Below are 27166 nucleotides of genomic sequence, written 5' to 3' on the forward strand. Positions count from 1 at the left end.
ATTCCACTTATTTATGCATTTGTTTGTTGATTCTTATATGTGCCCTGATTGTGGATCGAACCACAATCTTGGTATGTGGGGACAATGCTCTAACCAACTGAGCTATCTGGACAGGGCACAGCAGTTTTAGGTTTATAACAATTTAGAGGAATTTACAGAGATTTCCCATATACCTCCTACTACCACACATGCATAACCTCCCCCATTATCAACATCACTCACCAGAATGGTACTTTTTTTTTTTTTTTACCAAGGATGAACCTACATTGATGCATCATAATCTCCCAAAGTTCATAGTTAACCTTAGGGTTCACGCTTGGTATTGTACAAGTTGGCCCTTGAAAAACAGGTTTGGCGGGCTGTGAGTAGTGTCGACCTGACATAGATGAAAATCCCATATAACTTTTGACTCTACAATCAACCTTTGCATCCAGAGATTCAACCAACCACAGATCAAAAACCGTGTTTTAGTCCTCAGTTGGCAATTTAGGGTTGTGAAATTGCAGTTGGGAATGCAAAACAGCTGTTTTCAGTCAGAGGTTAGTTGACTCTGTGAATGCAATTCCAGCCTATACAAAAGGCTGACTGGATTTATTGAAAAAAATCTACATATATGTGAACCCATGCAGTTCAAACCTGTGTTATTCAAGAGTCAACTATATATGGGTTTGGACAAAAAGTATAATAATATATCCATTATTGTAATATAGAGTATTTTCATTGCCCTAAAAATCCCCTCCACTCTGCCTATTCAACCATTCCTTTTTCCCTCCCCACTACTGACAACCACTGATCTTTTCACTGTCCCCATAGTTTTGTCTTTTCCAGAATATCATACAATGGGAATCATACAGTGTATGGCTTTTTTGGATTGGCTTCTTCCACTTAGTGATATGCATTAAGTGTCCTCCATGGTTTTTCATGGCTTGATAGCTCATTTCTTTTTAATGCTGCCTAATATTCCATTGTCTGGATATGTCACAGTTTATTTATCCATTCATATATTGAAGGACATGTTGGTTGCTCCCAAGTTTTGGAAATTATAAATAAAACATCCATGTGCAGGTTTTTGTGTCAATATAGGTTTTCAACTCCTTTGGATAAATTCCAAGGAGCCTGATTGCTTGATCTTATGGTAAGAGTATGCTTAGTTTTGCAACAACAACCAAACTGTCTTCCAGAGTGGCTCTTCATTGAGTTTCATCACAAATTTCATTGGTGTAGGGAATAGCAAAAATTTTTTTTAAAAATTCAGAGCAGAGTAGTTAGTTCTAAGCCACTAGTGGTTCAAAGAAGTAGCATAGTTGATGGCAAAGATAGTCAAGGCTCCTCAAAGGATATTTCTTACCATAGTTAGAAGTGGTTACTAGGGCTCCCTTCTAGATGTTTTGTAATATTTAAATATTGAAATATTAAAATAAAATTTTAGTAGAGGATGTGAAGTCTTTGGAACGCTGGGGCACTGGAACTTGTAGCACTTCCTGTTCACTGGAACCTCTGCAAACCAGTCTTAACACTCCCTTCAGTGTTCTGAAGATACTAAACCAGTTTAAGTTGGGTTTTCCATTATTTGCAACACAGGTCCTAACTGATATTACAAACAACAAACACAAAAACTGGCTTAAGCAATAAAGGGGATGTATTAGCTTATTTAATAGGGAAGTCCAGCTGTAGTTCAGACTTGAGGGTTGGTTTGATTCAAGGGCCCAGTGATGTTGTCAAGAACATATTTCTTTCTGTTCATCCTGTCATCTCTTATGGTGTCAGTTCCACTGTGGGGCTGGCTTCTTATATGATGTATTACATTATACATTCAGAAGGAAAGAAAGAACTTCTTTCCCAGAAGCTTCCAGAAAAAAAAAAAACACCAAAAAAGTCTCTAATCCCACTGTCTTAAAATGGGTCACATGTCAAGTCCTGAACTGTGGCCAGGGAGTACAATTATCCTGATTAGTTATACCTAGAAGTGGAGTTAGTGTCTCATGAAAGCCATGTCCTGGCTGAGAGACATGTGCCCAAGAGAGCAAAAAATCGGGTTAACAAGAGAAGGGGAAATGTGCACAGGTACGCATCATACTGCCTATTTTCTTTTAGGTTTATAGGTAATATTCCTCCCTGAACTAGGGTTCTGTAATATATTTCAAAGATATAGCTAAGAAGAAAATAAACTTAGACCAGATGATATCACCTACATATAATGTCCCATTGTTGTTAAAAAATATTTTTCATTATATCCATTTTCCTGTCTATGAACTCACATTTCAACTTACATTTCTGTTGATGAGAGAAGTTTCGTCAGCAGCTGCAGATAACTGCTCTGTAAATTATCGTTTTAAGGGCAGTCCAGTTCCCAGTCTGCACCTCAAGAAAACCCTTTTCCTTTATTCTAGGAAAAGGTATTACTGTCTTGAAGCATGAGGTGAATTCTTTTCAGTTTGAAAATACAATCCTTCTTTATCAGAATGAAAAAATAAAGGCCTAGTGGCTGTTGCAGCCTTTTGCCTGTATGTGAATTTAAAGTTCATTTTATCTATGGCAGAAACACGCCTAATTAATTTGGCATTGTTTTCTATGTACCTTTTCTTGGAAGGAGATCTAGTTTGATACATGAACACCTAATTAGTAAGTTAATTTCACTCCCTATATATGCTTTGTAGTTGTCCTATTAGAATTAGGGGGAAATGTCATAGTGAATTCTGCAATTCCTCTGGTTATTTCAATCCCTCAAAAGAGATATTTATTATGTTCTCAGAAATGTGTTGCACATTAAGTGCAATGTATCATCTATGCCCTTCAGGAGGTTGTCTGGCTGGAGAGATGAGCCATACACTTTCAAAATAGTTAAGGACAGAGCAGAGCAGTGTAGAATTAAAGATCACAAGTAGTGTCCTGGCCAGAGTTGCTCAGTAGTTAGAGCATCCTCCTGTATACCAAAGAGTCTCGGGTTCAATTCCCAGTCGAGGGCATGTATCTGGGTTGCAGGTCCGATCCCCTCCCCTGGTCAGGGTTGGTGTGGGAGGCAACCAACCCATGTGCCTCTGTCACATCGATGTTTCTCTCTCTCTCCCCCTCCCCGATCCTTCCCCCTCCCCCCCCCTATCCTTTCCCCTCCTTTCCACTCTCTGTAGAATCAATGGGGTTGGGGGAGAGATCACAAGTAGCACTACAGAGAGTAAAGGTCACAGGAAAACAGTGTAAGGATGGTGGCGGGGAATGAAGATAAGGTCACTCTAGAAGGCTGAGGAGGATCCCTAGAAAAGGAGGGCTTGAGTTGGACCTTACAGAATGGTTAGGTTGGGTAGATAGGGAAAGGACATTCTGGGCATGTAAGAATTGTTGATGGACCAAAGATGAAAAGAAGCATTTGAGTTTCAAAGACTGAAAAGAACCTCTCCTCCTAAAGGAGGCGGATACATGTTGGAGAATAGTAGGCGGTAAGGCTGGCTACAAACTAGGTCAGATGCATGAAGAACTTTGAGCCCTGTGCCATTGGAAGCTCCCCTTCAACATCTGATGAGAGGGTGATGATAAGAAAAAGCTAAAACTGCCTGGTTGAAGGGAGAATAGCCAAGGGCAGGCTGACCAGTTACAAACCAGGGCAGGAAGCCAGTGGTGAGACCATGGGCAGCAGCAAGAGGAACGAGCATCTTCCTTCTTCAAAGGGTTGCACTGAAAGAGGAGAACTCAGACTTGATCTTGGTTCCCAATCTTGTAACAGTGTGAGCAGTGGGGCTGAATTTAAGGTCACAGTGGGGCACCAAGTGAAATCATCTTGCAAACAGTTATGGGGGTGAGACATACTCAAGTCAAATTTGGATATAATGCATTTGGAAGTGGACTTCTGGATCTGAAGAATTACTGCCAGCTAGCTGCACAATTTCTCTCCATTATTTCAGTAGTTTCTCAGTCACCTGATTGAATTTTCTGGATGCTACTTATAGGATCACTCTCCTTCCAGGAGCTTCTTTAACAGACAGATCCAACCAGAACATTTAAGCAAATAATGCTAACTATGGCCTTAGTGACCTAAAGGAAATATTGCAACTTTCAAAGAACCTGATATCCATCCAAGGAGAGTACGGCTCCTTGATGTATTTATTACTGTGTAAGTGTAGCATGACCTGTTACTTATTTAATATGGAAAAAACACCCAGTCCAAGCACACATATGTGCCTACATGTCACCAAATTCTAGATCTATGTGGTCTCAAACTTCAGTGCCTATTAATCTAGGATTTTTATTTAAAATGCAGATCACTGTTTCTGCTAGAGCCCTGAAATATGCATCACTAACAAGTCCCCCAGGAAATATTTTGCAAAAAAAATATTCTTTGGAAAAGTACTACCTTAACTCCCAGGTGTTAAGCTCTCTCAGCCAGTGTGCCTCGCCCATCTTAGGTGTCCAATAAACTGTATTGAATCAATGTATTCTCAGTCCTTACAGCCTTAAGTCACATATTATAATTTCTTGGATACCTAAACATATCAAGCCTTCCAAGGAAAAGCCATCATTTGAGTTATCCCACATAAGAGACTAGCCAATTGCTATATACATGAACTTGAAGTCAGCCAAGTCTGGGGCTTAGCTCTACTTTCTGGACAAGTCATTAGCCTCAACCAAAACAATTATCTTTCTTCATTTTTCCCATTTACCACACTAGCACACTATATACAGTATGTCTCCATTAGGGGTGAGGAGGGGTGTTAAAAGATGACAAAAAACTCAGTATCTCATAAAACCCAATGTAAATATGAATTATAATGTATACATTTCTTCTAATTTACTACAAATGGGATCTCTAGATCATAAGTTCCTCCCTATATGATACCAGGCCTTAAATACTGAGCTAAGCTCTGAAGACAGTTTTTGAATCCTTGCTGGTATTTTTATTTTTGCTGGTCCTTTAGTACTATTGTGACATATTTATTGACTTATTAATTTACTGCATTAATTTAAAATAAAAATCTGGCAATTTAAATTAAATAATACGACATTATGTGACTTTCAATACAAATTTTTTTAACCCAGAAATCATCAAAGGCTTCAAAAGTATATTTTACCAGTGAGAAATTTATAAAAATTTCATATGAAGGCTTTGCTTTAAAGTCTGCTAATATGAATTAATAAAACAAATAATTCACAAAGGACTTTTCATATTTCTCCTAGGCTTCAAAGTACGTTTTCTTTTAAAGGTATTTAATTAACTCTTTGCTTATTCATGTTTTGTGTTCCTTCTTTCCAAAGCATTTTAATCAGAGATAGTTGTCTGTAGGTCTCTAAACATATTTTAAAACCTCCAAAACTGATTATGTAAATCATTTTTATACAGAATTTTATAGAGTCCAATTTAGTCTGCAGAGTGACTTGCAAGAAAACAATGTTGGATTGATATTTTATAAGCATAACTGATACCCATGATTTTACTCTCCCACCACTGGATATAACTTTCTTAAATACTGAACAATGTAATATAAACACTAGGGGATAGAAATTCATCTAAATTGTGCATCCTATAAATGTCCCAACATTTGTGCCCATTTATAAGCTTAATATCTTCTCAGGCATCTTCTCTGAGTAGCTACTTCATATTTTTAGTTGAATCCATAACCCATCAAGCAGATATTCAAGTACATTTATGAAAATACATAGATGCTTAGATAGATAGATATCCCAGACATGAAAATTCTTGTGGTGGGTAAAGAAAATATAATACTTTAAGAGATTTTAAAAGTAGTTATTTCCTGATGTCTTTTTTCTCCAAACATTAGACGAAGTTGCATTGTTTACAAAAATTTATTCATACAAATTTTACACACTTCATATAACAGTTATCAAAGTCCTAGTTATAGATATCATGTGTGTAATAATACTTGGTTATGATGTTTTTATAATCATTTGCACACAAAATAAGAGCTTTAAGACTAACATCTACCTAAATTATCACTATATCATAAGTCTGCTTAGTAAGGCTCTTGGCATTTCTAAAAAGTATACAAAAGATTAAACTGGATGATCACTGTAAATGCTTGCAACTAGCCACGGAAACACTAAATTAGACTTCATAAATGAAAGGTTAACTAGAGCCCTATTTCACCACTAACAGCTGACACAAATACAGAAAATTCTGCCCATTGTCCAAGAAACAAATAATTAAGACTAAAATGCAAGCCGATGTGTTGCAGCATTGTAGGGCCACTAAATAGCCATCTGTGATTCGTGGCGATTTAAAAGGCGAAGAAAGGCACTACAGCTGCAAACTGTGTCCCGGGTCACATTGCCTGAGGAGACAGCAGAATTAAAGAAAGATTGATCCCGTACACAGGACTCAGGCATAGATCGAATGCCTCTGTGCTTTCACTGTTTGCAATGTGATCTCCTGGCAGCATCCATCCCGCCTGGGAATGCAAATTCAATTCTGTTTTCTTTGATTTATGACTTCGTACTGATCAAATCCGTAAAGGAAAAGGAAAGGTCCTTTAAACTTTACAAGCTAATGTTTAATCTTTTCTTGTTCTTTTTATTTTTTATTTTTTCAAAAGAATTTGTGCCTGAAATCTGGGAGTTTGTCTGGTTTGCGTGTTGTTGCTTGATCTGGTTGTTGGGTGAAGGTTCTTTTGTTTATAGAGATTATTCAGTATGTTCCAAAAATTGATAGGAAACAGACAGACATGCTTTCTGTAGCCAAGAAAGGATACAAAGGGAAGTTCTCAGGGTCTGTTGGAGCTTGCTTACCTTACTCTTGACCACAAATATAAGATAGTACTCATACATAAGATGAGGTTTAAATGATTTATCAGTTAGTAAAACTGAGCAACATGTGAACACTACACATTCTAATATGACAAAGGTTGGTTTTATGAAATAAATTTTACTAAGCAATAAGCCATAATGTAGAAAAATACATTTTTACCTACAAACTCAATAAACAAGAAACAAAAGGTTCATATTTAGTGCATCATTACTTAGTGATAGCTACATAGGGTTTCCTAAACTTTACAATAAGTGCTTGCATCAAACAACAAAAAAGTAAGACACGTTCACAAGTTTAAGAGAAGTGAATGAAAATGGTAAACAGTACTTAAACAGTGCTAGAGGGTAGGGAGGCGGAGTCTTCAGAAAAACCACAAAAGAGAAGGGTGGCTCCTACAGAGCAGGGTTCAAAGGGGAGGATCCTGGCCATTTCACAAGATGAGAAGCGTGGACAGCACTGGAGAAAAACACATTGTACTTTGCATCCATTTCAAACACCCAGCACCCAGTCAGTCAGTCAGGCTGGGGACCTAAGGTGGGGACTCAGCTTACCCCCAGCATCCCAGAGCTGGGGCAGCCCCAAAACAGTCCCTCTCCAGGGTCCTCCTCCTACTGCCTTATGCTCTGCCTCTTCCAGTTTACCTGCATTTCTTTTACTTTGTTCCAATTGTCCTAACCTTGGGATATTGGGTTTCCTGGAAGTACAGAAAAGGGAGCTTCCTACCGAAGTCTCCCGTCTCTGTACAATCTCCCAACTCTTGCCCCAGGGAGTAGTGTGAATTCTGGGGAGAAGCACAATTTAGATAGAGCTGTTGTTTAGTCGGGAGAATTTCCTTCTGGGCTGAGAGTCTAAAGAGAGACAAATACACGTAAAAGTAGAATCAAAGAAAGCAGAAGTATTAGAATTGTCCCCCAGGGAGGGGGACAGTGCTTAGTTGAGTTGGGCTGGGATTGAAGCAGCCTGCCCCAGAGACTCACCGGGGGAGAATGTCATACAGCACTTCTCTCAAATTATTTCCTCAGAATCTCCCTGAAGCGGGGCGTCATTGTTTACGTACAGTAACAAATGATCAGTATTAAAATCTTCAGGCCTGTCGTGGATAAAAATACTATCCTTTTAATTCCAGTTTACAAAAATAGGAGTAATATTCAAAACAATGATTGTCTATTTTTCTATTTTATATAAATACATAAACAGCTCAGGTGAATTTCAATCCTTGTGCACATTTTTATGAACTGCTCTCTATTATACTTATATATATTCTCAAATATATATATTTATAATATATATCAATAATTGGTCCACAAAGTATATCTGTGCATTCTCTAGTGCTTTGTAAAAAGAAAAACAATATTATTATCAAAATATTCATTTAATGGCTTTACTTCATACATAAATACATGTTTGGATAGAACACACGAGCGATGACTTCCAGTTTGTTGGAAAAATGACTTTTCATTGCGTCAGGGTTGTATACACAAGGTAGCCGGTAACTCATCGCTACAAATACGCTATTCGGCGTCCTTTGTTTTTAACCCTTTGTTTATACCTTTTCCCTAGGACGGCAGCCAAGTATTTCCTGACAGCCATTTGTTTCCTGTAGCGGCTGTAGCTGTCGGTGAAGATCCCGTCCGAGTGGCGCTTGGAGAGCGGGTCTGAGTCATCCTTCACGCCGCCGCGAAAGCCTCTGCAAGGACAAGGGTGGGGAGGGGGGCGGGGCGGGAGGCGCGGGCTCAGGAGCTGCGGGCGCAGGCGGGCCCCACCCACGCGCGAGCCCGGAGCGAGGCCGGAGCTCGCACCGCCCCCGCTCGGCCCCCTCCAGCTGGGCGGGCTGCAGGCAGAGCTGCGAGGGGAGCCTCTCGCTCCTGCCTCCCCACCGAGCCTTTCCTGGCACCGCGTCCTGACGAAGGGGCCCTGGCAGAGGCCGGGGCCAAGCGCACGCGATTTCAGCCTAACCTCTGTCCATCAGGTAGGACCGTCCTGTCCGTGAGTTCGCGCTGAACCGTCCTAACAGAAAATAACGAAAGGGCCCTAAATGCCAGGCCGGCTGCGGCCGCGGACTTCGCATCGATCGTGCCCCTGCTACCTAGTCAGACGCAAGCACTCTCCTTCGGCATGCTAAGTTGGAAAACGTGATAATAATACAAGTCGACAGACTGTAGGCAATATTTTTCATCACATGAATTATTCATTACGAAAAATGCAATCTGTTTCCCCACGGGCTTTATTAAAATACTGCCTGCTGCTGAGAGATGCTCCACGCAAGCCCAGTGCTCTGGGAAGGTCTAGCGCGAGCAAAAACTGTTTGTCTCCCTAAGTGTCCAAATTTGAAGGTCTGTTGGTTTCCATCTGAACTTACAAAACAATAATTTTTTTAAGTCGAACTTAGAGGAAGTTCTGGCAAATCGTCCCGCGAAGCTTGAAGGTTTCTGAATAACGGAGGGGGCTATTTGGTTTCTCTTTTTTTTCATTCAAAACGGATCAAAGTCCGTGGTTTTCCTGCCCTCTCCTTTTTCCTCTCGGATCCCCGAGCTCCCTCTCCAAATTTCAGGTACCAGAGTGGAATCTCCGCCCCGCGGCTGGCCCCGCGGACCCTGGGACCCCGCGGCGCAGGCTCGCCCGCAGCCCCACGTGCGCGCAGGACGCAGGAGCCGCCCCGCGCGCTCCAGGCCGACGCCCACCCCGGCGCGCGCGCGCCACCACGCGCCCGTCAGCTCGCCGACTCTTACCCCAGGCCGCTGGCCACGAGCTTCTGCAGAAATTTCTTGCGGGACAGCCGGTCCATCACTTTGCGGTAGGCCTTGTCAAGGATCAGGTTCAAGACGTCTCTAAGGGGGAGGCGAAGTGCGCGCCCAGGGTCACCGTCTCCGTCCCCGCGGCTGCCCAGGCCCCCCGCAGGCGAGCCCGCAGCTCGGGGCTCCAGGGGTTAACGGGAAACCCCCAGAGGCCCAGACCCCGCGAATAACTCTCTTGGGAGGTTCCCTAGAGTGACCGCCAGGGACAGAAGTTCCTCCTGCCCTCCTGGGGAGCAGGTGTCTGGGCTCCCCACCGGCCGGCGCATCCCCTGGCCCCCTGCCCCCCACGACCACAGACCTTGCGGTCACCGCTCGGCCCTCCAGTCCCCACAGGCCGGCCCGCGACCAACTTTCTGTCGCCGTCGTGGGGACCAGGGAGAAGGCTGTCTGGAGGACTTTTATGAGAAAGAACCCGCGGGGTGCGCAACACCCGGCCCCTCCCACAACCTCAGTCCCGGGCGCCGCGGCCGCACCTCATCCCCCTGGGGTGGCGGAGCGCGCCGGCCTCGCGGTACGCGGGGGCGGGGCTGTCCGTGCCCGGCGGCTCCGTGTAGTACTTTTGCAGCAGGTTTCCGTCTTCGTCGTAGGCCTCCTCCTCCGACCTGCCAGGGTAGCGGGGGCAGAAGGCGTGGTCAGGACAGGTGCCTCCCCGGCTGTGCCGGGACCCCCCCCCCCCCAAAAAATGGGCTCCCTCTGATTTTTCTGCCTCCTAACGGTCTCCCACGGAGACCTGCCTCTTCTTCCCGGACAGGGGTCGGGGTAGACCTGAGGCGGAGGAAACTACATCCGAATGAAATTCCCACCCGCGAGGCGACTCTCCCAACCCTCGATTCGCGGGCGAAGGGTCGGCGCCTCCGCGGGCACTGGGGAGCCCACGCGTCTCCGCGAAGGGCCGCCCCGCTGCCCGCCGGCTCCCGAGCCTCCCCGGACCGCAGCAACGGGCGAGTGCGAGCGAGGTCCGAGGAGCCGGGCGCTGGCCCACGCGAAGGCCCGATGGACCAGCCGGGCGCAAAACACCGAGGGCGGGTGGATGCGGGTGCGCGGCGGCCAACTCCGGCAGCCGCCCCCACCCAGCCTCTGAGCCCAGGGGAGCCCTTTCCCGCACGGATGTAGGTCACGGAGAACCTCCGGCTTCTATTTTGGGCCGGAGAGGATCTGGCAGGAACACGAATAATAGATGTCTCTAAACTTAGTCGATTTGGCGGCGGCTGGCTCTGTGGCATCTCCGTGCCTTCCGTGCCTCTCGCCCGGGGAAATGGCTGGGGGTGAAAGTGGGGCTTTATTAAGTCCCCTAAAAAATTGTTCTCGCTAATCTGTTAGCGATGGCAAGGCGATGGGACCGCACCTCAACCTTGGGGATCAGGAAAATGGGCAGCAGTGGCCCGAGAGCCACAGAGAGCGCAGCGGCCGCGCAGTCGCCCTCGCCTCCCGCCTCTAACCTAGATACCGGGCGGGGCGAGGTGGGTTAAAGCACAAAAACTCCTCGCTTTCGGCCGCTGGAGAGGCTCGGAAATCGGCCGGGCACTTCGCTCTCTAGGAGGGGTTGAAGTCACACTTCGTTATTCCGCACTCCTTCCCTTCATCCCTGGAGAGCTAAGGGCAAAGCAAGCCCATCCTTGCGCCTGCCTCGTGCCCAGGCTTCCCCGGGCCACCCGCCTCTGCCCTGACCCGCTGGCCGAAGCCCCCGGGTCTCCCTGGCCACCTCCCCCCTCCCTGTGCCCAGATGTTGGAGGGTTAACACTACAGTCAGAACCCGTCTCTCGGGCCAAATCAATGGTCAGTGGCCCCTAAGGCACGGTTTTGGGGACCGGCTCGGAGAAACAGCTTTGCAGGCGCAACTCGCGCTCCTCGCCGCCAGGAGACCGGTGCACGCGGGGCGCGGGCGCGGAGCTGCAACGCCGGATTTCACTCACCCGCTGACCCGTGGGGCGCTCTGGGGCCGAGCCCCGGAACCCGACTGGTTAGAAGCCAGGCTTAAGAGAAAAGCCAGGCTTACTCCGCCCCAGGCGGGCAGGGCCGGCCACATACCGCCCGCCCGCCGGCTTTCCCCCGCTGTGCCCGCCGCCGCTGCACCTGTTTCTCCCTCCCCCTCCCCCCAGGCTCCTTCTCGTCCTTCCTTCTCTCAAATCGCTTCTCCTCACCCTTTCCCGGCCAACACCCCCCTTCCTCATGGCAGCCTGGGGCTCAAAATGCAGTTGGAAAACGTATCACTTGAAAGAAAGCTCTTCCAGGAGAAAGAATTGGAATTGAGGTGAGCGAGACCCCTGTGCGACCGTGCGGAACAAGCGGTAACAAAGCAAAATCGCCGGGAGCTTCGCGCTCAGCCCCCACCCGGCTCCGGGCGCCCAGGTCCTCCTAACTCCGGCCGAGACCAGGGCGAAGAAGTCCAGCTCCGGGCCAGGCCCTGCCCCGCTCCCGCGGGCGGGGCTGGAGGTGGGTCGGCTGCTCCAGCCCCCGGGAGCGCGCTCCTTCCCCGGGCCCCTCGGCGGCCTCGGGCTGGGGGAGGGGCGCCAGCCGGAGCGGCGTCCGCCGGGCCCTGGAGCTCGGCCCCGGCCGGGGCGCGCGGCCCGCCCGACCCAGGCTGCCGGCGGCTGCGCCCCGGGGCGCGTGGGGCGACGGTCGTGGCGGGGACGGAGGCACTGCGGGAGGACGCCCGCGAGGAGGTTTCGAGGGGAGAGAAGCCCAGCCTCGGTTCGCCCGGGCAGCCAGCACCTACCTGAACCCAGGAAACGGGAGCCCGGTGGCGTCAGGTGAGCAGTACACGCTGCTGTGCATTATTATCCCGTAGACCAGCAGGGCCAGCCTGGCTCCGCTACACATGGTCGTTCTGTGCAGGACGGGAGAGAGGGCGCGCGGCCGTCAGAATGCCCCCGGCCTTCCGCCCCGCAACCCCCAGAACTCGGGGCGCTGGGGGAGGGGCGGAGCGACAGCCCGAGCTTGTCCCGCCGCTTCCTCTCCCTATACGGAGTTAGAGATATAAATATATATATACATGTATACATACATACATACGTATATATATATCGCCAGACCTGATGCGAAGGAAATCTAAGTGGGACCCTCATGCCGGCGAAAGCTCCGGCGGGGAAGTGAGCCGCCCGCGTCGGTGAGACGCCCTCCCCACCCCCTACCATTCAGTCTTACCGCCGCCGGGAGAGGGTTTGCTGCCAAGTAGGACGGCGAGCGACGGGTTCCTCCAAGTTTCCGCGCGGGAGTCACAGCCCCGCAGGCACCGCCGTCTGGCGTCAGGGTCCGAGGAGAAGCCGCAGGGACGCCCGGGGGCCGCGGGGGCAGCGGGGGGACTTGTTCGCCGCGGCCGGTGTTCTGTTCAAAAGTTTGGAGACGCGCAGAACTGGGAGGGCGCGTGACGCCGAGGGAAGGGGCGAGGAGAGGGGTGTAGGAGAAAGGAAGGAGAGGGGACGGGCCGCAGGGGGGTGGACAGAGTGGCCGAAGTCCACCGGGGAGAGAGGTGAGCGGTTAAGGGGAAAAGGGCAAGTCGAGGAAGGAGAGGAAGGCAAAGAAGGAGGCCGAGGCGAGGCCGGCGTCCGGGGAGCCGCCGGTCGGGCCGCCGCGCCAGCCGGCAGAGCCTTCCCCGCGCCGAGGTCCCTCCGGCGGTGTCTGAAGCTGCGGCTGCTTCTGCTAACCGCCGGTGGTTACGGAGGTGACCGGCCCTCTGCTCCTATTTATACATGCAGTGGGCAGAAATCTATCGGAATATGTTTTTAGAAGAGGCTTCTTTGTCAACATCTGCCTGCCTATGGCCTTTAAGTACAGAATATTTTGTTGCACTGTTGCGCTCATGAAATGACTTCCTCTTTTTTTTTTTCAGTCACGCAATGATCGGGTATCAGAAAAAGACGTCAGCATCCTAGTCCCTCAAGGAACATATTAACTATTCTGTGCTGTCCTCTTGGATGATAAGATCCGAGTCATCCACTTCTCATAAACACCTTTCACGCACACTGTAATCCAATTTTTAAGAAGTCCGATTATTTTTTGGTTTTTCAATTTTAGCCATTTCTCGAAGATGGGCAGAGAATTCATAGAATTTAGAGCATGGTAAAAGTCATGTTTTTAATGATGTCCCTACTATTTCTCTTTACTTTTCATCAAGCCCCAGCAATCAAAGCTCTGGTCTCTGGAATTAAGCACCATCAAGCTCTCCTATTAATAAATTTAATTTAGATCTCCTAATTTCTTGCGTATGTTCTTTCACATAGACAATTAAATGTGGAAGTCGTTTTGTTTGTAAAGGGAAGTCTTGCAGGATTTTCAGTAAATTGCTAATGAGTCTGGCTGTCGTTGACAGTCTGGCCATGAGTAGATTGATTAGAGTAAAGCTGCATCCAGGGTATGGCTCTGAGTGCTGAACCTGTTTGGTCTCAGATGCTATAAACAGTGAAAATTGCCCCTGATTCAGTTTTTCACCACAGCCTCTAAATCTGAAGATTTGGCCGTGGTGCCATTAATTCATTGCCCAAGTATCCCACTGTTCAGAACAACCTCCCCCCCTTCCCTTGCAGTGTCCATAAATGTCCTTAAAGCTGAGAGCTGAGAATGGTGCAATCCTTCTAGATTTAGGTAAAGAGCAGGCTATGTGTCCCTTTAGTCCTGGCTTTTGGAGCTCTAAGTGACCTATTTGAACACTTTCACACTTTCTGTGGCTCTTACTGATTTGGAGAATTGAAACTCTGAGATTGTGCTTTCCTCAAAAATTCAAATTTTAAGAAATTTGGAGCAAGAAATGTTTCCCCCCTTTATTTACAACTTGAGTTGTAAACTGGGAAAGCATGAGGATTTCCAGCCCAAGTTCACTTGCTGAGGGTTTCTAACAGGAATCCCTCTGTTGGGAATGGTAAAAAATTTAAAAATAAATAAATAAATAAATAAATAAATAAATAAATAAATAAATAAATAAATAAATAAATAAATAAATAAAAATAAAAATAAATAAATTTAACCAAAAATGAAATGAAGAGGAAAGCAATAAGGAAAGGGCACAACGGGAGACCTCAAAGTCCCTGGGCGATTTAAGATTTGTAAATTTCTACCCCAGTGAAAGAACTCGGGCCTATTTCTTTCAAAAAGGTAGTAGAGCCATCGATAACCATTAGCGTGTGCATGTTAATTATTTGGATCTTAAAAATTCGAGGAAATGGCAATCTAGTGGGAGTGTTTCCTGTTACTGCGGTTTGGCCCTAACCTTTAAGTGAGCTAGAGCAGCTCCGCATGCTTTGTCTAAGACAAAGCTTTATCGCTTGGGTTGGATGCCTTCCCCGCTCTCTTATTTGAGGTTTAATTCTTCCTCCGAGAAGACAAAGTTTTGCCCACTCCTTCCCGTTGTCGGCCGGAAGCTGCCCACTGCCTCTAGTCCATTCCTGGGGATGCCCCGCGCCGCCCGACGGCAGCCAAGCTTCCAGCCCCGTCTCCGCGGGGATGGGTCGCTCTGCCTCCGCTGGTTTGTTGGCGGGTGTACACGCGCGTGTTCCGCGTGGGGCTCTGCCCCGGGAGCGAGCTCACACACGACGGGCGGGAGGTGAGCGCCGCGCGCGGCTGAGCCGAGCCGTCTGTCTTTCCCACGCGCCCCAGGCTGTCAGGGCCTCTGGCTGTCCTGTCCTCGCCTTGCTTCGCGTCAGAGATGAACTGCATTAAAATTCTCTCTCTCCTCCCACGCGAGTTCGGAAATGAGTTCAATCTGTAGACATACTTGAAAATTTCCAAGACTCCTTGTACGAATTCACTACCCAACTTGAGTAAAGGGAGCCACCATGCGGGGAGTTTGCTGACTTCATGGTCCGTTGAAGCGGGAAACCCACAGACACTATTCGCTGGGTGGGGGAGACGCGCACCTGCGGGCGCCCCGGGCTGCGGCGCCCCGGCCGCGCCTCGGGCTCGCAGAGGCTGCGCCACCTCCGCTCTTCTCACCCGAGCTCCCTCAGTGCGGGGCCTCGGGGCGCACCCCGCCCGGGCCCCCAACCCGCTCGGTGAAGTGAAAAACTAAGCAGAGAATTTAATGAGATTTTTTTTGGTCATTGAACTCCAAAAACATGTAGCTTCGGAGACCCATTCATTTCTCAGCACAATCTGAAGACCCGCCCCCAGCAGCCTGTTGGTGGGACTCAACCCCCCGACAGGACCGCGCTGACCGTTCGCGTCCCTGATGCCTCTGATTAGACGAGTTTGGGGCCAGTGGGCAGGGAAGCTCTCCTGCTCTGGAAAGTCCTGGCCGGGTTCCCAGGGCGGGGGAGGCTGGGGGGCTGAGGGAGGGAACTAGACGCTGAGGGCCAGTGGGAGGCCGCGGGGCCTGGGGCCGCACCCCGGCCTCGCCAAATCTCCAGGGGTGAGCGCAGGCCCTTTGACTTTCTATTCAGAGGAGGCGCATACGGGGCCATCGAAGCCTCAGTGACTAAAGCTACCCCAAGTACGCCCTTTCTGCCCCCCTCCGGCCCCCCAAGGTGGGAGAGCTCTAACTGCCCCGAGGCAGGGGCCCAGAAGCACCAGGCCCTGCGCCAGCGCAGTGCCAGCCTTTTCATTACCAACGCAGGCGCCAGGCTGGCTCACCGGGAGGGTGGGGCTGGGGCTGGGAGCCCGGGGACCTCCACTAGGGTGCCCTGAGCGCGGGAGAAGGGAGAGGGGAGAGTGAGAGCAGATAATTGGGAGGGGTGGGGGAAGGGGGGAGAGCCTCCCAGTTTTACCCTGTTCTTACCGGGGTTCCCTTCCAAAGGGATTTCTACATCCTACTAAGGTGACTACGGTTAGGAGGGAGAGGGAAACCTTTAGATCTATATGCGATTGAAAATGGCAAGGGGGAGAGAGGGAGAAGGTGATGAAGGGACCAAGGAGTCAGAACTTCCTATTTATGGATCAGGCAAAGGGCCTGGCCCACAGCCGCACCCCCTCCCCAGCCTTCCACGGAGGAAGGGCAATCCCCAGGCAGGAACGCTTCCTTCCAGGCCGGCCGTGGAGGCAGAGAATGGCACCTAAGTGGGATCCTGGGCCCAGTTAGAAGAGTGAGCGGGCCCACGGAACTCCCCAGCCTGGGAGGGTCCACCCATGTCCTCTGTAAGGCCAAGGGGCCTGTTGGAGGTGGCAGTCTCCCGCTAAGGAGTGACCCACCCAAACACTGCTTGGAAATACTTGTTGGAAATGATAAAGACCCTGAATTCCAAGCCCCTAATGTATCGACCCCTTTTTAGCCGGTTTGTCCTGAAGATGTGAAAACAACATTTGGTCGGAAGTGGTGAACGCTGGCTAAAAGTCTAGCATTGTTTTGTTTTCTCTCGTCAAGCCTTTCGGATCAACATTTGATTTAAAAAACTCTTTAGTCCTTGAAAAAGTGGGGTTTTGTATTCAAACAGAAGAATGCGTCTAACATATTCACTGGGTGTTTGAACTTGCAGATGGCTTCACAACCTTAGCGAATACCTGGCACAGACAGGAATCAGTTCCCTAGGATAAGGAGATTTCTACTACTTCCCTTCTGGCCTAGCTACCCATCCATCCTACACAGTTTCCATGCAGGCACTTTTTTTCTTTTCTTTCTTTTGCTATGCAGCAGCTCTCCCCAATGCCTATACCTACACCTCCGCCACCACCATGTCCTACTCCAATACATAGAAAAGGTCATCCTATATGAGTATGCACACGGCATATTCATACATTCCCAGCATAAATAATACTGAACCAGGCTGGGAAAGTCTTATACTCTCCTATTAACTTCTCACTAGTGCGTAGCATGGCATAGCATAAGAATCAGCTATGCTTTTTCAAGTTTGATGCCAAAGAGCATCCTCTCATATGAGTGACAAAAGGAAATTGCAGCACTGTTTTCAATTTCACTCTAAACTTTTTCCCTTCTGATTCTTCCAGAAAATGTGATGACTAATGACTCACTTCATACTGATCACACCTGTAGGGAAACCCAAATGTTCTGCCTCAGAACATCATGACCATCACTTACTACACTGCCTGCATCACGCCCTTCTGAACTCATTATGAAGTAAGGAGCTGATGAGCTTACCCACAATGTGTCATGACTTACTTCCCTGACCTTCAGAACTTAGTGTTTCACACACTCTAAAAACAACCAGCAACCGAAGCCTTCCCAAACCACACAAGCAAAAGCATCTCTCTCTAATTCAAGCACCGAATTGCATGTTCACAGGGTCAAGAGATTTTTGCCAGTTGTTTTATGACAAAGCAGACGCTCAAGAATCAAAAACTAGGATCTAAGCTTTGCTGCAGGTTTGGGTGATTTCAACTACCTTACAAATATGGCTCTTTGAAGGCTGTGTTCCCTGAAATATTTTGGGAGCCAAAAGTATATACCCCAGTCTTCACTCTGCAGAATCTGTCAAATTCTCCTGAGATTTCCAGAACACTTAAAAGCCAAGTGGAAGAAAGTCTTTTCTCTAATTCACTCTAAATCCTCTGCTCATACAAGGCTTAAATGCAGGAAGAAAAGATTGGAGAGGATCCAGAAAACTCAATATCCTAAATGAGTTTTTGTGGCTTCTGAAAATGTTGGAAGAAAGATCTGTGTGTACAATAAAATAAGGTTTTAATATGTAAATCAAAAAAAGAAGGATATTGCTCTGTATAGCATTCCAGACCTCTGTCCTCTGGGTTCAGACTCAGTCTTATCATCTGTGAATACAGGTCTTTTTGTAACTATTTTGGTGCCTTTGTATTTTATTATCCTTATTACAAGCACATTGTGGTAATAATAATAACTGCAAATAGACAGGCATGATTTTGAAAAAAGCTATCATCTGCTTGGAATACAATTATATTTGCCATAAGTTTACTATTTGAAAACTTCAATTATTATTTATTTACATTCTCTTAAATTCTTCCTTCCAGTGGGACTGCATGATTTTGCTACTTCCCAGTTAATAACAGCAATCACAGCAGCAATAATAACTATTTACTAAACCTCTACTAGATATATGCTTGACTAGGGTTATTTCCTTTACCCTCGAACTATCCTCTGTCTAGACACTATTAATATCGCATTTCACAGAGGAGAAATCGAGGCTCAAAGTCCTTAGGCATCTTACCCAAAGTCACACGGCTGCTACATTGTAATGCAGAGATTTGAATTCAAGTCCCAGTGATCCCAGGCAGTCTTAATAACCATAGTATATTATACTGGTGTATATATTTATTTTATTTAGAGTTGTTATAAACACAAATTGCTAATTTAATATGAGCTCTAATCTGTGACTTGGCTCAACTCAGAAGAAAATAGGTTTATTTTCTTGCTAATTTTCAAATTAAAATTACGTGTAATGTAATAAGAATTAAATGCTATTAATACAGTAGAAACTGGTTAAGTTAGACTACAAACATATCACATACTTATGGGCTTTGCTTGATAAATAGATATGCTTCTAAAAATATGTGCATTCATAGTGCACATATTCTTATTTACATATATCAAATTGTTGAAAGGGTAAAAAAAATTGCCATCCTAAGGCATTATTTAAAATGATTTCATACCTAAAACTGTAGCAGAAGTTTCAGTGATGTGCTTAAGTTAAAAAGAAAAAACAAAAAAACAAACCTCATTATTTTCTAAGATCACCATTTAATAGTCATTATATCATCCTATTTTATTAAATCATCACGTAATTCAATACCAAAGAAACCATATGATTGCCAATGAGTCAAGACTTCTGTGAGTCAAAGAGATGATGTATATAAAACCGTCGTATAAGCAATAGATTCTAGACCAGTATAAGGGAGGGGAGATTAGCGTTTCCTGAGCTCCTTCTTTAGTAGCAGTGGCAGGCCCTGTGTTAGCAAACAATGCCCATTAATACTCTTATTGCTCTGGGAGATAGATATGGTACTATTATTCCTATTTCTACTGATGGATAAGTTGAGACTCTTAAAGGTGAATTAACTTGCCTAAGACACACAACTAACAAATGACAGAGTCAGGTTTCAAACCCAGGACTGGCTATTTCCAAAGTTACTGTGCTTTTTCCTACCATTTGACCTCCTTGTTATTGCTGTATAATTACCCTTCTTATTAAAGGGAAAAGGAACACCAGCTTTCATAAAAGCACATGATTATTTAACAAAACATGAGGTTTTTTTTCCCCAGTTTTATTGAAATATAATTGATATACAGTATAAATTTAAGGTGTACAGCGTAATGATTTGACTTACATGAATTATCAAACGATTACCACAAATTTAGTTAACACTCATCATCTCATTAAACACAGAAAAAAAAGGAGAAAAGTATTTTTTCCTTGTGATGAGAACTCTTAGGATCCACTCTCTTAACAATTTTCATATATACCATACAGCTGTGTTAACTATAGTCATGTTGTGTATTACATCCCTGGTGCTTATTTATTTTTTAACTGGAAGTTTGTGTTTTGACCAGCCTTACCCAATTTCCCCTCTTCCCAGCCCACCACTGGTGACCACAAATTAGATCTCTTTTTATGAGTTTGAAAACATGAGTTAAAGGCAATAATATGAACAATTCTTCTTGCTTTTTCTTGACATTTTTAAATAAGTGAAGGGGTTATATGTTAGCATAATTTTAAAGAACATTTTAAAAGCACTAAGTAATGAGTAAGACTGCACTCACAGGTATTTAAAATGTTATAAAGTTGCAGCAATTAAAACAGTGTGGTGCTGATGAAATAATAAATCAAAGGAATAAATATCAAGTATATAAATGTAAAGAAATAAACACTATTATGTAATTTCCAATGGACAGTGTAGAATAGTGGGATAACTGACTATCTATTTGGGGAAAAAACAAAAAATTAGATCAGTATTTTATACCCTACAACATCAAACATATTTGAGTGAATTAAAATTTTTAATGTAAAAGAAAATCACAAAAATACTAGAAGAATATATAAAGGATTTTAAGGTTGGAAAGGAAAATTTAAGACTAATGATTTAAAAGAAACCAAAAAAAAAAAAAAAAAAAGACTAATAAATTGACTAAAGTATTTTTAATTTCTCTGTATTAAAAGAAAATCCACAAATAACGTTAAATGACACATGAAAACTTGCGGGAAATGTTGCCCTCGTTAATGAAAAATAAAAATTCACATTTTCAAAATATAAAGAACACTTACAAATTCATAAAGAATAGACATCATACCTAAATGCAAAGTTGGTAAAGGACAATAGGCAATTCATAAAATTAGAAATAGGAGTGGCCAATAAATTTGCACAAAGATTTTTTTGTCCAAATGGATAATAAGTTGTCCTACTATGCTGTTTTTTCCATTGGAAATTGCATAATAGTGTTTATTTCCTCATATTTATGTATTTTGTATTTATTTTTTTGTTCTATACTATGTAGCATAAATGGTCATACAAATGCAAATTAAAATGTTGTGTTGTTTTAATTTACCAAGTTGGAATAATTGTTTTATATTCTACTATGTTGTATTGTCAAACATGCCAAGAAATGTGTGCTCTCAAGCACTACTGGCAGGAGTGCAAATTGATCCAAGTTTTCCAGAGAGCAGTTTGTCAATTATGCATTAATTTGACCCACTGATTTTACTCCTATGAATTTATGCTGAAGAAATAAGCGTGGATCTATCTAAAGATTAACTACAACCCCTATTCATTGATTATTATGAGGAACATCTGAAAACAACTATTAAATGACCCATAGTAGGGGACTGGTTAAATTTCTTTTAATATATCCCTACAGTGGAATATCATTTCTATTGTGGAATGATGAAATGAAATGATGCTGTAAAACAAAAAAATCTTTCATGACACGAAAAGATGCTTCCAATATGTTGTTTAAAAGAGAGAAAACAGATTATAACCCCTCACATACAACACAGTAACATTTTTGTAAAACCAAAACATTTATACATGTGCATCTGGACGGTATATATCAAAACATTAACACTGCCCATTGCCAGTGTTGGAACTATAAAGGAGATATGGATTCTTTTTTTAAAAAATATAATACATGACTTTTCATATCACATTTCCAATAAATATGTACTTCTTCTTTGTTAACATTTATTTTGTCTTAAACCAAGCTAAGCATCTATATGACTCTCATCATGCTGACCTATGACCTTCACTTGGAAGGAAAGCTAAAGGCAAACCAGGACAGAAGAAAGAATAGAACTAAGGCCACCCACCCATGATCAGAAGAAACACAACAGGGGAGAGCCAAGCAACGCAGCCATCAAGAGTGGCGGGCTATTTCCGCCCTGGTCAGTGTGGCTCAGTTGGTTGTGTTTTGTCCCCTGCACCAAAAGGTTGCCAGTTCGATCCCCAGTCAGGGCACATGCCCAGGTTGCAGACTCAATCCCTGGTATGGGGCATGCAGGAGGCAGCCAATCATATGCATGTTTCTCTCTCTTTCTCCCTCTCCCCCAAAAAAATCATTTTTAAAAAATCTTTTTTTTTTTAAAGAGTGGCTATTTCCAGTGTATATATTGAGTCCTCTTATAAGTTGATACTGATAAGATTAACTGGATATGTTAAATCAAATATGTGCTGAATGAGATTGCTCTATACCTTGGAAATATACTTTATCCTACATTATTCAGAGGTAGACATCTAACTTGTACTCCTTCTGGATCCTTTTTGGGCTCCTTTTTGATCCAAGCCTGTTGTCACATTTTGTGGGACCAAGAAGGTCCAGACATGATTAGTGTCTCCTAACCCCCACCTCTCCTCCATGAAGTATATCCTTCCCATGCCAGGCCTTGAGGATCGTTGTTATCAGGGCTGGACAACATCTAGCAAGCAGGCTTGGTCAGGTGCCATGTTTGAGGCCTTAGAAAGACCTTCCAAGAGGTGGTTTATGGGTTGAATTGTGTCCTCCAAAAGACAGGTGTTGAGGTCCTAACCCCCAGTACCTTAGAATGTGACCTTATTTGTAAATAAGGTCTTTGCAAATATAGCCAAGTTAAGATGAGGTTATTGGGGTGGAACCTAATCTAACATAGCTGGTGTCCTTATAATAGGAGGAAATTGGGGCACAGATACAGATATGCACAAAGGGAATTTTATGTGAAGAAACAGGGGAGAGCACTATGTGAAGACTGGAGTGATACTGTCGCAAGCTAAGAAATGTCTGGGGCTACCAGGCACTGGGAGAGATAAGGAGGGCTCCTTCCCCTACAGGTTTCTGCAGAAGATGGCCCTACCAACACCTTGACTCAAGCTCCTAGCTCTAGAATTGGGAGACAATAAAGTTCTGTTGTTGTTATGAGCCACTCAATTTATCAGCAGCCCTAGGAAACCAAAAGAGGTGGTATAATCTCGCCCTCTCCAAAAAAACAGTGCAGGTAATTCCCAAGGGATGCTGAGAAATACTGAAGAGCCCTGCTGCAAAGCTAATGATAAAGAATTGAGGATCTGCTTCTACCTGCATGTGCAGGCAAAACCTCTGCCTGTTTTATACATATACCCTTACCCACAACTTTTTATTTTGCTATCATTTTTCATCTTTAAATTGAGATCAAAGTCTGGTCTCCCTCACAGGATTACTGCAGAGCATTAATATCTTAAAGCATATTGGGAAGCACTTGGAAAGGGAAGGGAGTACATAAATATAGCGCAGAGCCAGGTAAAGTGACAGCCATAATAAACACGCTGAACCGAAGTGGCTATGTGGCTAATAGAGTAAGGCAATTGTTAACTCCATCTAATGCTTTTTAAATGGCTTGCAATCTTATGATGCTTCACTAGTGTGTTAAAATAACACACTGCACCAGCTGATTGTGTGGTGTGCAGACAGAGTGGTCTTGTAGAGCTGTCTGCATGGTTTACACACCCTGGGGCAACAGCGTGTGACAGCCATTCCCTAGAGGTCCACACAACAGACAACTCGTAAATAAGTCCGTCCTAGGAAGGCAAATGTTCCACTAAATAAATAAAATCTCTTTAGGAAAACTGCATGACTCAGAGTAATGGGCAGAGAACAAAAAAAGGAGGCCACAGGACCTTTTAGATGGAGCACCATGGTGCCTTGAGACATAGGGTCTGGATTCAGTGAAAGACAGCACTCTATGACGTCAGCTCATTCTTTTATTCCAAATGTCTCTGCTATAAGGAAAAACACATGTTTTAGAGTGGGGAAAATTTCTTACCTGTTCTATTATACTGTAGGAAAGTGGAGCAAACTTTTACATTTAGGAGCAAGTTCCCCACCTCGATATGTAAAGCAAACATCCCAACTCTTGAGCTAAAGGAACCCAGAATTATATAAAAAAGCTAAACATAGTAATACTACATACCACTGCACATAAAGATTTGAGGTCCACAGTGTAGCACTATATGACTGATACAGATTTTGGTACCAAGAGTGGTTCTAGAGGTTCTGATTAGAGACAGAGATGGAGCAAGAGAGATGTCAAGGGATGAGTTTACAAAACTGGGGAGGCTGGCAGTCCTTAAGTAAGCTGGTAGGCTGGGAACTCTCAGGCAAGAACTGTTGCTACTGTCTAGAGTCAGAATTTTTTCTTTCACGGGGAAACCAGCTTTATTCTTAAGGCCCATCAACTTACTGACTAAGGCCCACCCACATTACCAGCATAGTCTCCTTTACTTAAAGTCAACTAATTGTAGACATTAACCATATTTACAAAATATCTTCACAGAAAGACACTGTTTGAATAACTGGATACCATAGCCTAGCCAAGATGACACATAAAACTAACCATCACAATCTCCAATAGTGATTTCTGTTTCCATTATAATTAACAAATAACACAATCCCTTTGGTGATCCCACCATAACAAGACATCACAAGTTCTGTCTAAATTGTATTCTTTGTTCTCAGTCCTTCCAAAATCATGAAGAAACTATCATTTAAATTTAATTTACATTAATAGTATTTTTCATGGTTAAACACTACTTAAAGAGTCAACAGTTCCACACATAACAGCTCTACCGCTAGGGAAAAATCCTTAGTGGTTTGCAGATAATGTTTTGAAAACACTTATTTATAGCCAGGAATTGCCAGAAATAACGGTCAAATTAATAATTAAATAGAAAGCTTTTATTGTAAAATGAATAAAGCCAAAATAAATAGAAACTATCTGAAATTTTTCAGTATACAAATTTATAGAGCTTTTATTTAACTGAACGGTTATTACAATAATAACTAACAACCTGACATCTCCCAAGTCCCCTGGAGCTCCTGGCCTCTAAATCCGAGAAAGCTGATGGGGATAGCCTAGCAAGTCAGCCTGTGTGGGAGGAAATAAGAGAGAAAGCAATGAAAAACAATGAAAAACCATGGGGGCAGGTGGGAAATACTCTGATTTGTTCTGTATTATTACATAGAGGGGAATCGATTTTTATAGTCATAAACTCAAATATGCAAAACTATATTTTATTTTTCTATAATTTAATTTAATTTCTGCCCTGAGCTTCCATTACTGCCTAATAGCAGAAAGTTTAATCTAATAATTTCCAGGTAAACTCAGTCAAATCAATGATTACTCAATCACTCCGTGTTTTTAGTCAATTCAGGAATTTTTTCTACCAGTAAAATCCAGGGACCTCCTGTTCCATGTTTATCCAGGGACATAAGTGTCAGAGAACTTGTGGAAGTGCCTGTGCTTGAGTGGATGAGGTGTCTAGCTCTTGATGGTTCTGTCTTCCATGGGTATCCGCAGTGGTATAACTCATCTTGCTGGATCTTTAATGGTGGTATCTTTTCCAGCTGTGGGTTTCTCATTCAAATGGTTCCTGCAGCATCTGCTGACTCCTTCCTTCATTGTGATTTCCTTTTGTTCACAACTGGAGGCCACTTCTAACCCATCAGCCTTCTATCAGCCTATCCTACCCCTCTCGTGAGAGCATGGGAACTTTCTAATGCTCTGGGTCCACAGGTGACTCGTGGGGCAGCCTCAGGCAGTCTCTGACCAGACTTGCCACTGCCAAATCATATTTTGGGAGGGGGCTTCTCTGCAAAGCTTGGATTTCTACCCAGGCCTACCTTGGGAAGGGAAGCACTCACACACCCTTAGCCTACCTGGAGAACAGTCATTCTGCATTAATTCTCAGACACACACATAGCCCAGGGAGGGCAGGCAGAACATTAGGACTGCTTTCACCAGAGATTAACTCTATTCTCAGCTATCACTGAAAACTTTTTCCCACTAGTTCACCCTCTTGGTTGGGGCATTAGTATATGCACAGACCCTTGCCTCAGTATTCAGAGACTTTTCTTGCCAACCCATTTCACTGTAAGGGAAACCCTAAGAATATTTTTTATGAAGAGTCTTTTTATTTTGGCTGTATCACCCTTTGCCAAAAGTAACAAAGTTACACCGATATAAATAAGTTGAGAATTTTGGCAAAAAAGAAAAGAAAATGGAGGGAAACTTGATTTAGCCTTTCCACTGTAATTGCAATATTCTAACAGAAAAACCACTGTTGTTCTACCTGGACCATGGTACATTAGTACTAAAGATTCCTTGTTTAGGAGGTGTGATGGGTTTATATTTGAGCCCCAGGTCCATTAAATTCTCTCTTATTGGTCTTGGAGAAGTTATTTAACCTTTCTGAAACTCATTTCCTCATTCTCCATACCCATCTCTTGGAGTTATTGTGAGAGTGAAATGGGATAACAAGGGATCATGTTGATGCCCTAATCCAATTTAGGGAAAATATGAAAGTCCCAGTTGGTACAATCTAAACATAGACTATTGTATAAAAGCTAAATTTATTTGTCGATTAGATAGTGGTAAGATTTTCATGATAGGTGATTAACTATCCAGGATGATTTTGAAGATATTTTAATATCTAAGTATTTTTCCCCATTAACCCTTCCACCCTCCACCCACTCCCCACCCCAGGCCTTCACCACACTATTGTCTGTGTCCATGGGTCATGCATATGTGCACATAAATTCTTTGGTTAACCTCTCCCCCACTAACCCACCCACCCCCACCTCCCCTCAGTATGTTCCATGCTTCTATGTCACTGAATCTATTTTGTTCATCAGTTTATTATGTTCTTTAGATTCCACATGTGAGATTATGTGATATTTGTCTTTCTCTGCCTGGCTTATTTCACTTAGCATAATACTCTCCAGGTCCATCCATACTGCCCCAAAGGATAAGAGATCCTTCTTCTTTACAGCTGCATAGTATTCCATGGTGTAAATGTCCCACAGATTTTTTATCCACTCATCTTTTTATTTTTATTTTTTAATAAATGAGGGATTTTACTGGAAGAGGAGTGCAAAGCCTATGCATTGTATTGTATTGTATTGTATTGTATTGTATTGTATTGTATTGTATTGTATTGTATTGTATTGTATTGTATTGTATTGTATTGTTCTTTCTTCTCACAGAAGAGCGAATTACATTGAATATATTCTGGATTATCAAAAAGTTGAGTTCTAGAAGAGAATGTTAGAGCCAGAAGATGCTTTAGAAATCAGTCATCTTGCCCAGCCGGGCGTGGCTCAGTGGTTGAGCTTCGACCTAGGATCCAGGTGATCAGGGTTCGATTCTCGGTCAGGGCACATGCCTTGGTTGCAGGCTAGGCAGTCGATCAATGACTCTCTCATCATTGATGTTTCTATCTCTCTCTCCCTCTCCTTTCCTTTCTCTGAAATCAATAAAGATATATTTAAAAAAAA

General features: G+C 44.3%; 1 protein-coding gene across 1 annotated transcript; it reads right to left on the bottom strand.

Annotated features, from left to right (window-relative positions):
* Positions 1-8011: 8011 nt before the first annotated feature.
* Positions 8012-12895, bottom strand: ADCYAP1 (adenylate cyclase activating polypeptide 1). Its single transcript, XM_016211541.2, has 6 exons — positions 12691-12895; positions 12263-12373; positions 10020-10148; positions 9481-9579; positions 8708-8758; positions 8012-8438 (listed from the first exon to the last, which is right to left on the bottom strand). The coding sequence occupies exons 2-6, from the start codon at positions 12364-12366 to the stop codon at positions 8252-8254; spliced, it is 570 nt and encodes a 189-aa protein (XP_016067027.2). The 5' UTR covers positions 12367-12373; positions 12691-12895; the 3' UTR covers positions 8012-8251.
* Positions 12896-27166: the final 14271 nt, after the last annotated feature.

The sequence above is a fragment of the Miniopterus natalensis genome, chromosome 7, assembly GCF_054644295.1.
Source record: "Miniopterus natalensis isolate mMinNat1 chromosome 7, mMinNat1.hap1, whole genome shotgun sequence".
NCBI lineage: Eukaryota > Metazoa > Chordata > Mammalia > Chiroptera > Miniopteridae > Miniopterus > Miniopterus natalensis.

Excerpts from the sequence above, each read along its gene's own strand:
- ADCYAP1 (XM_016211541.2), bottom strand. The coding sequence starts at position 12,366 with ATGTGTAGCGGAGCCAGGCTGGCCCTGCTGGTCTACGGGATAATAATG. Across the intron at positions 10,149-12,262 it reads CTCCCGTTTCCTGGGTTCAG|GTCGGAGGAGGAGGCCTACG; the intron begins GTAGGTGCTGGC and ends CTACCCTGGCAG. Across the intron at positions 8,439-8,707 it reads GTCCTACCTGATGGACAGAG|AGGCTTTCGCGGCGGCGTGA; the intron begins GTTAGGCTGAAA and ends TTGTCCTTGCAG.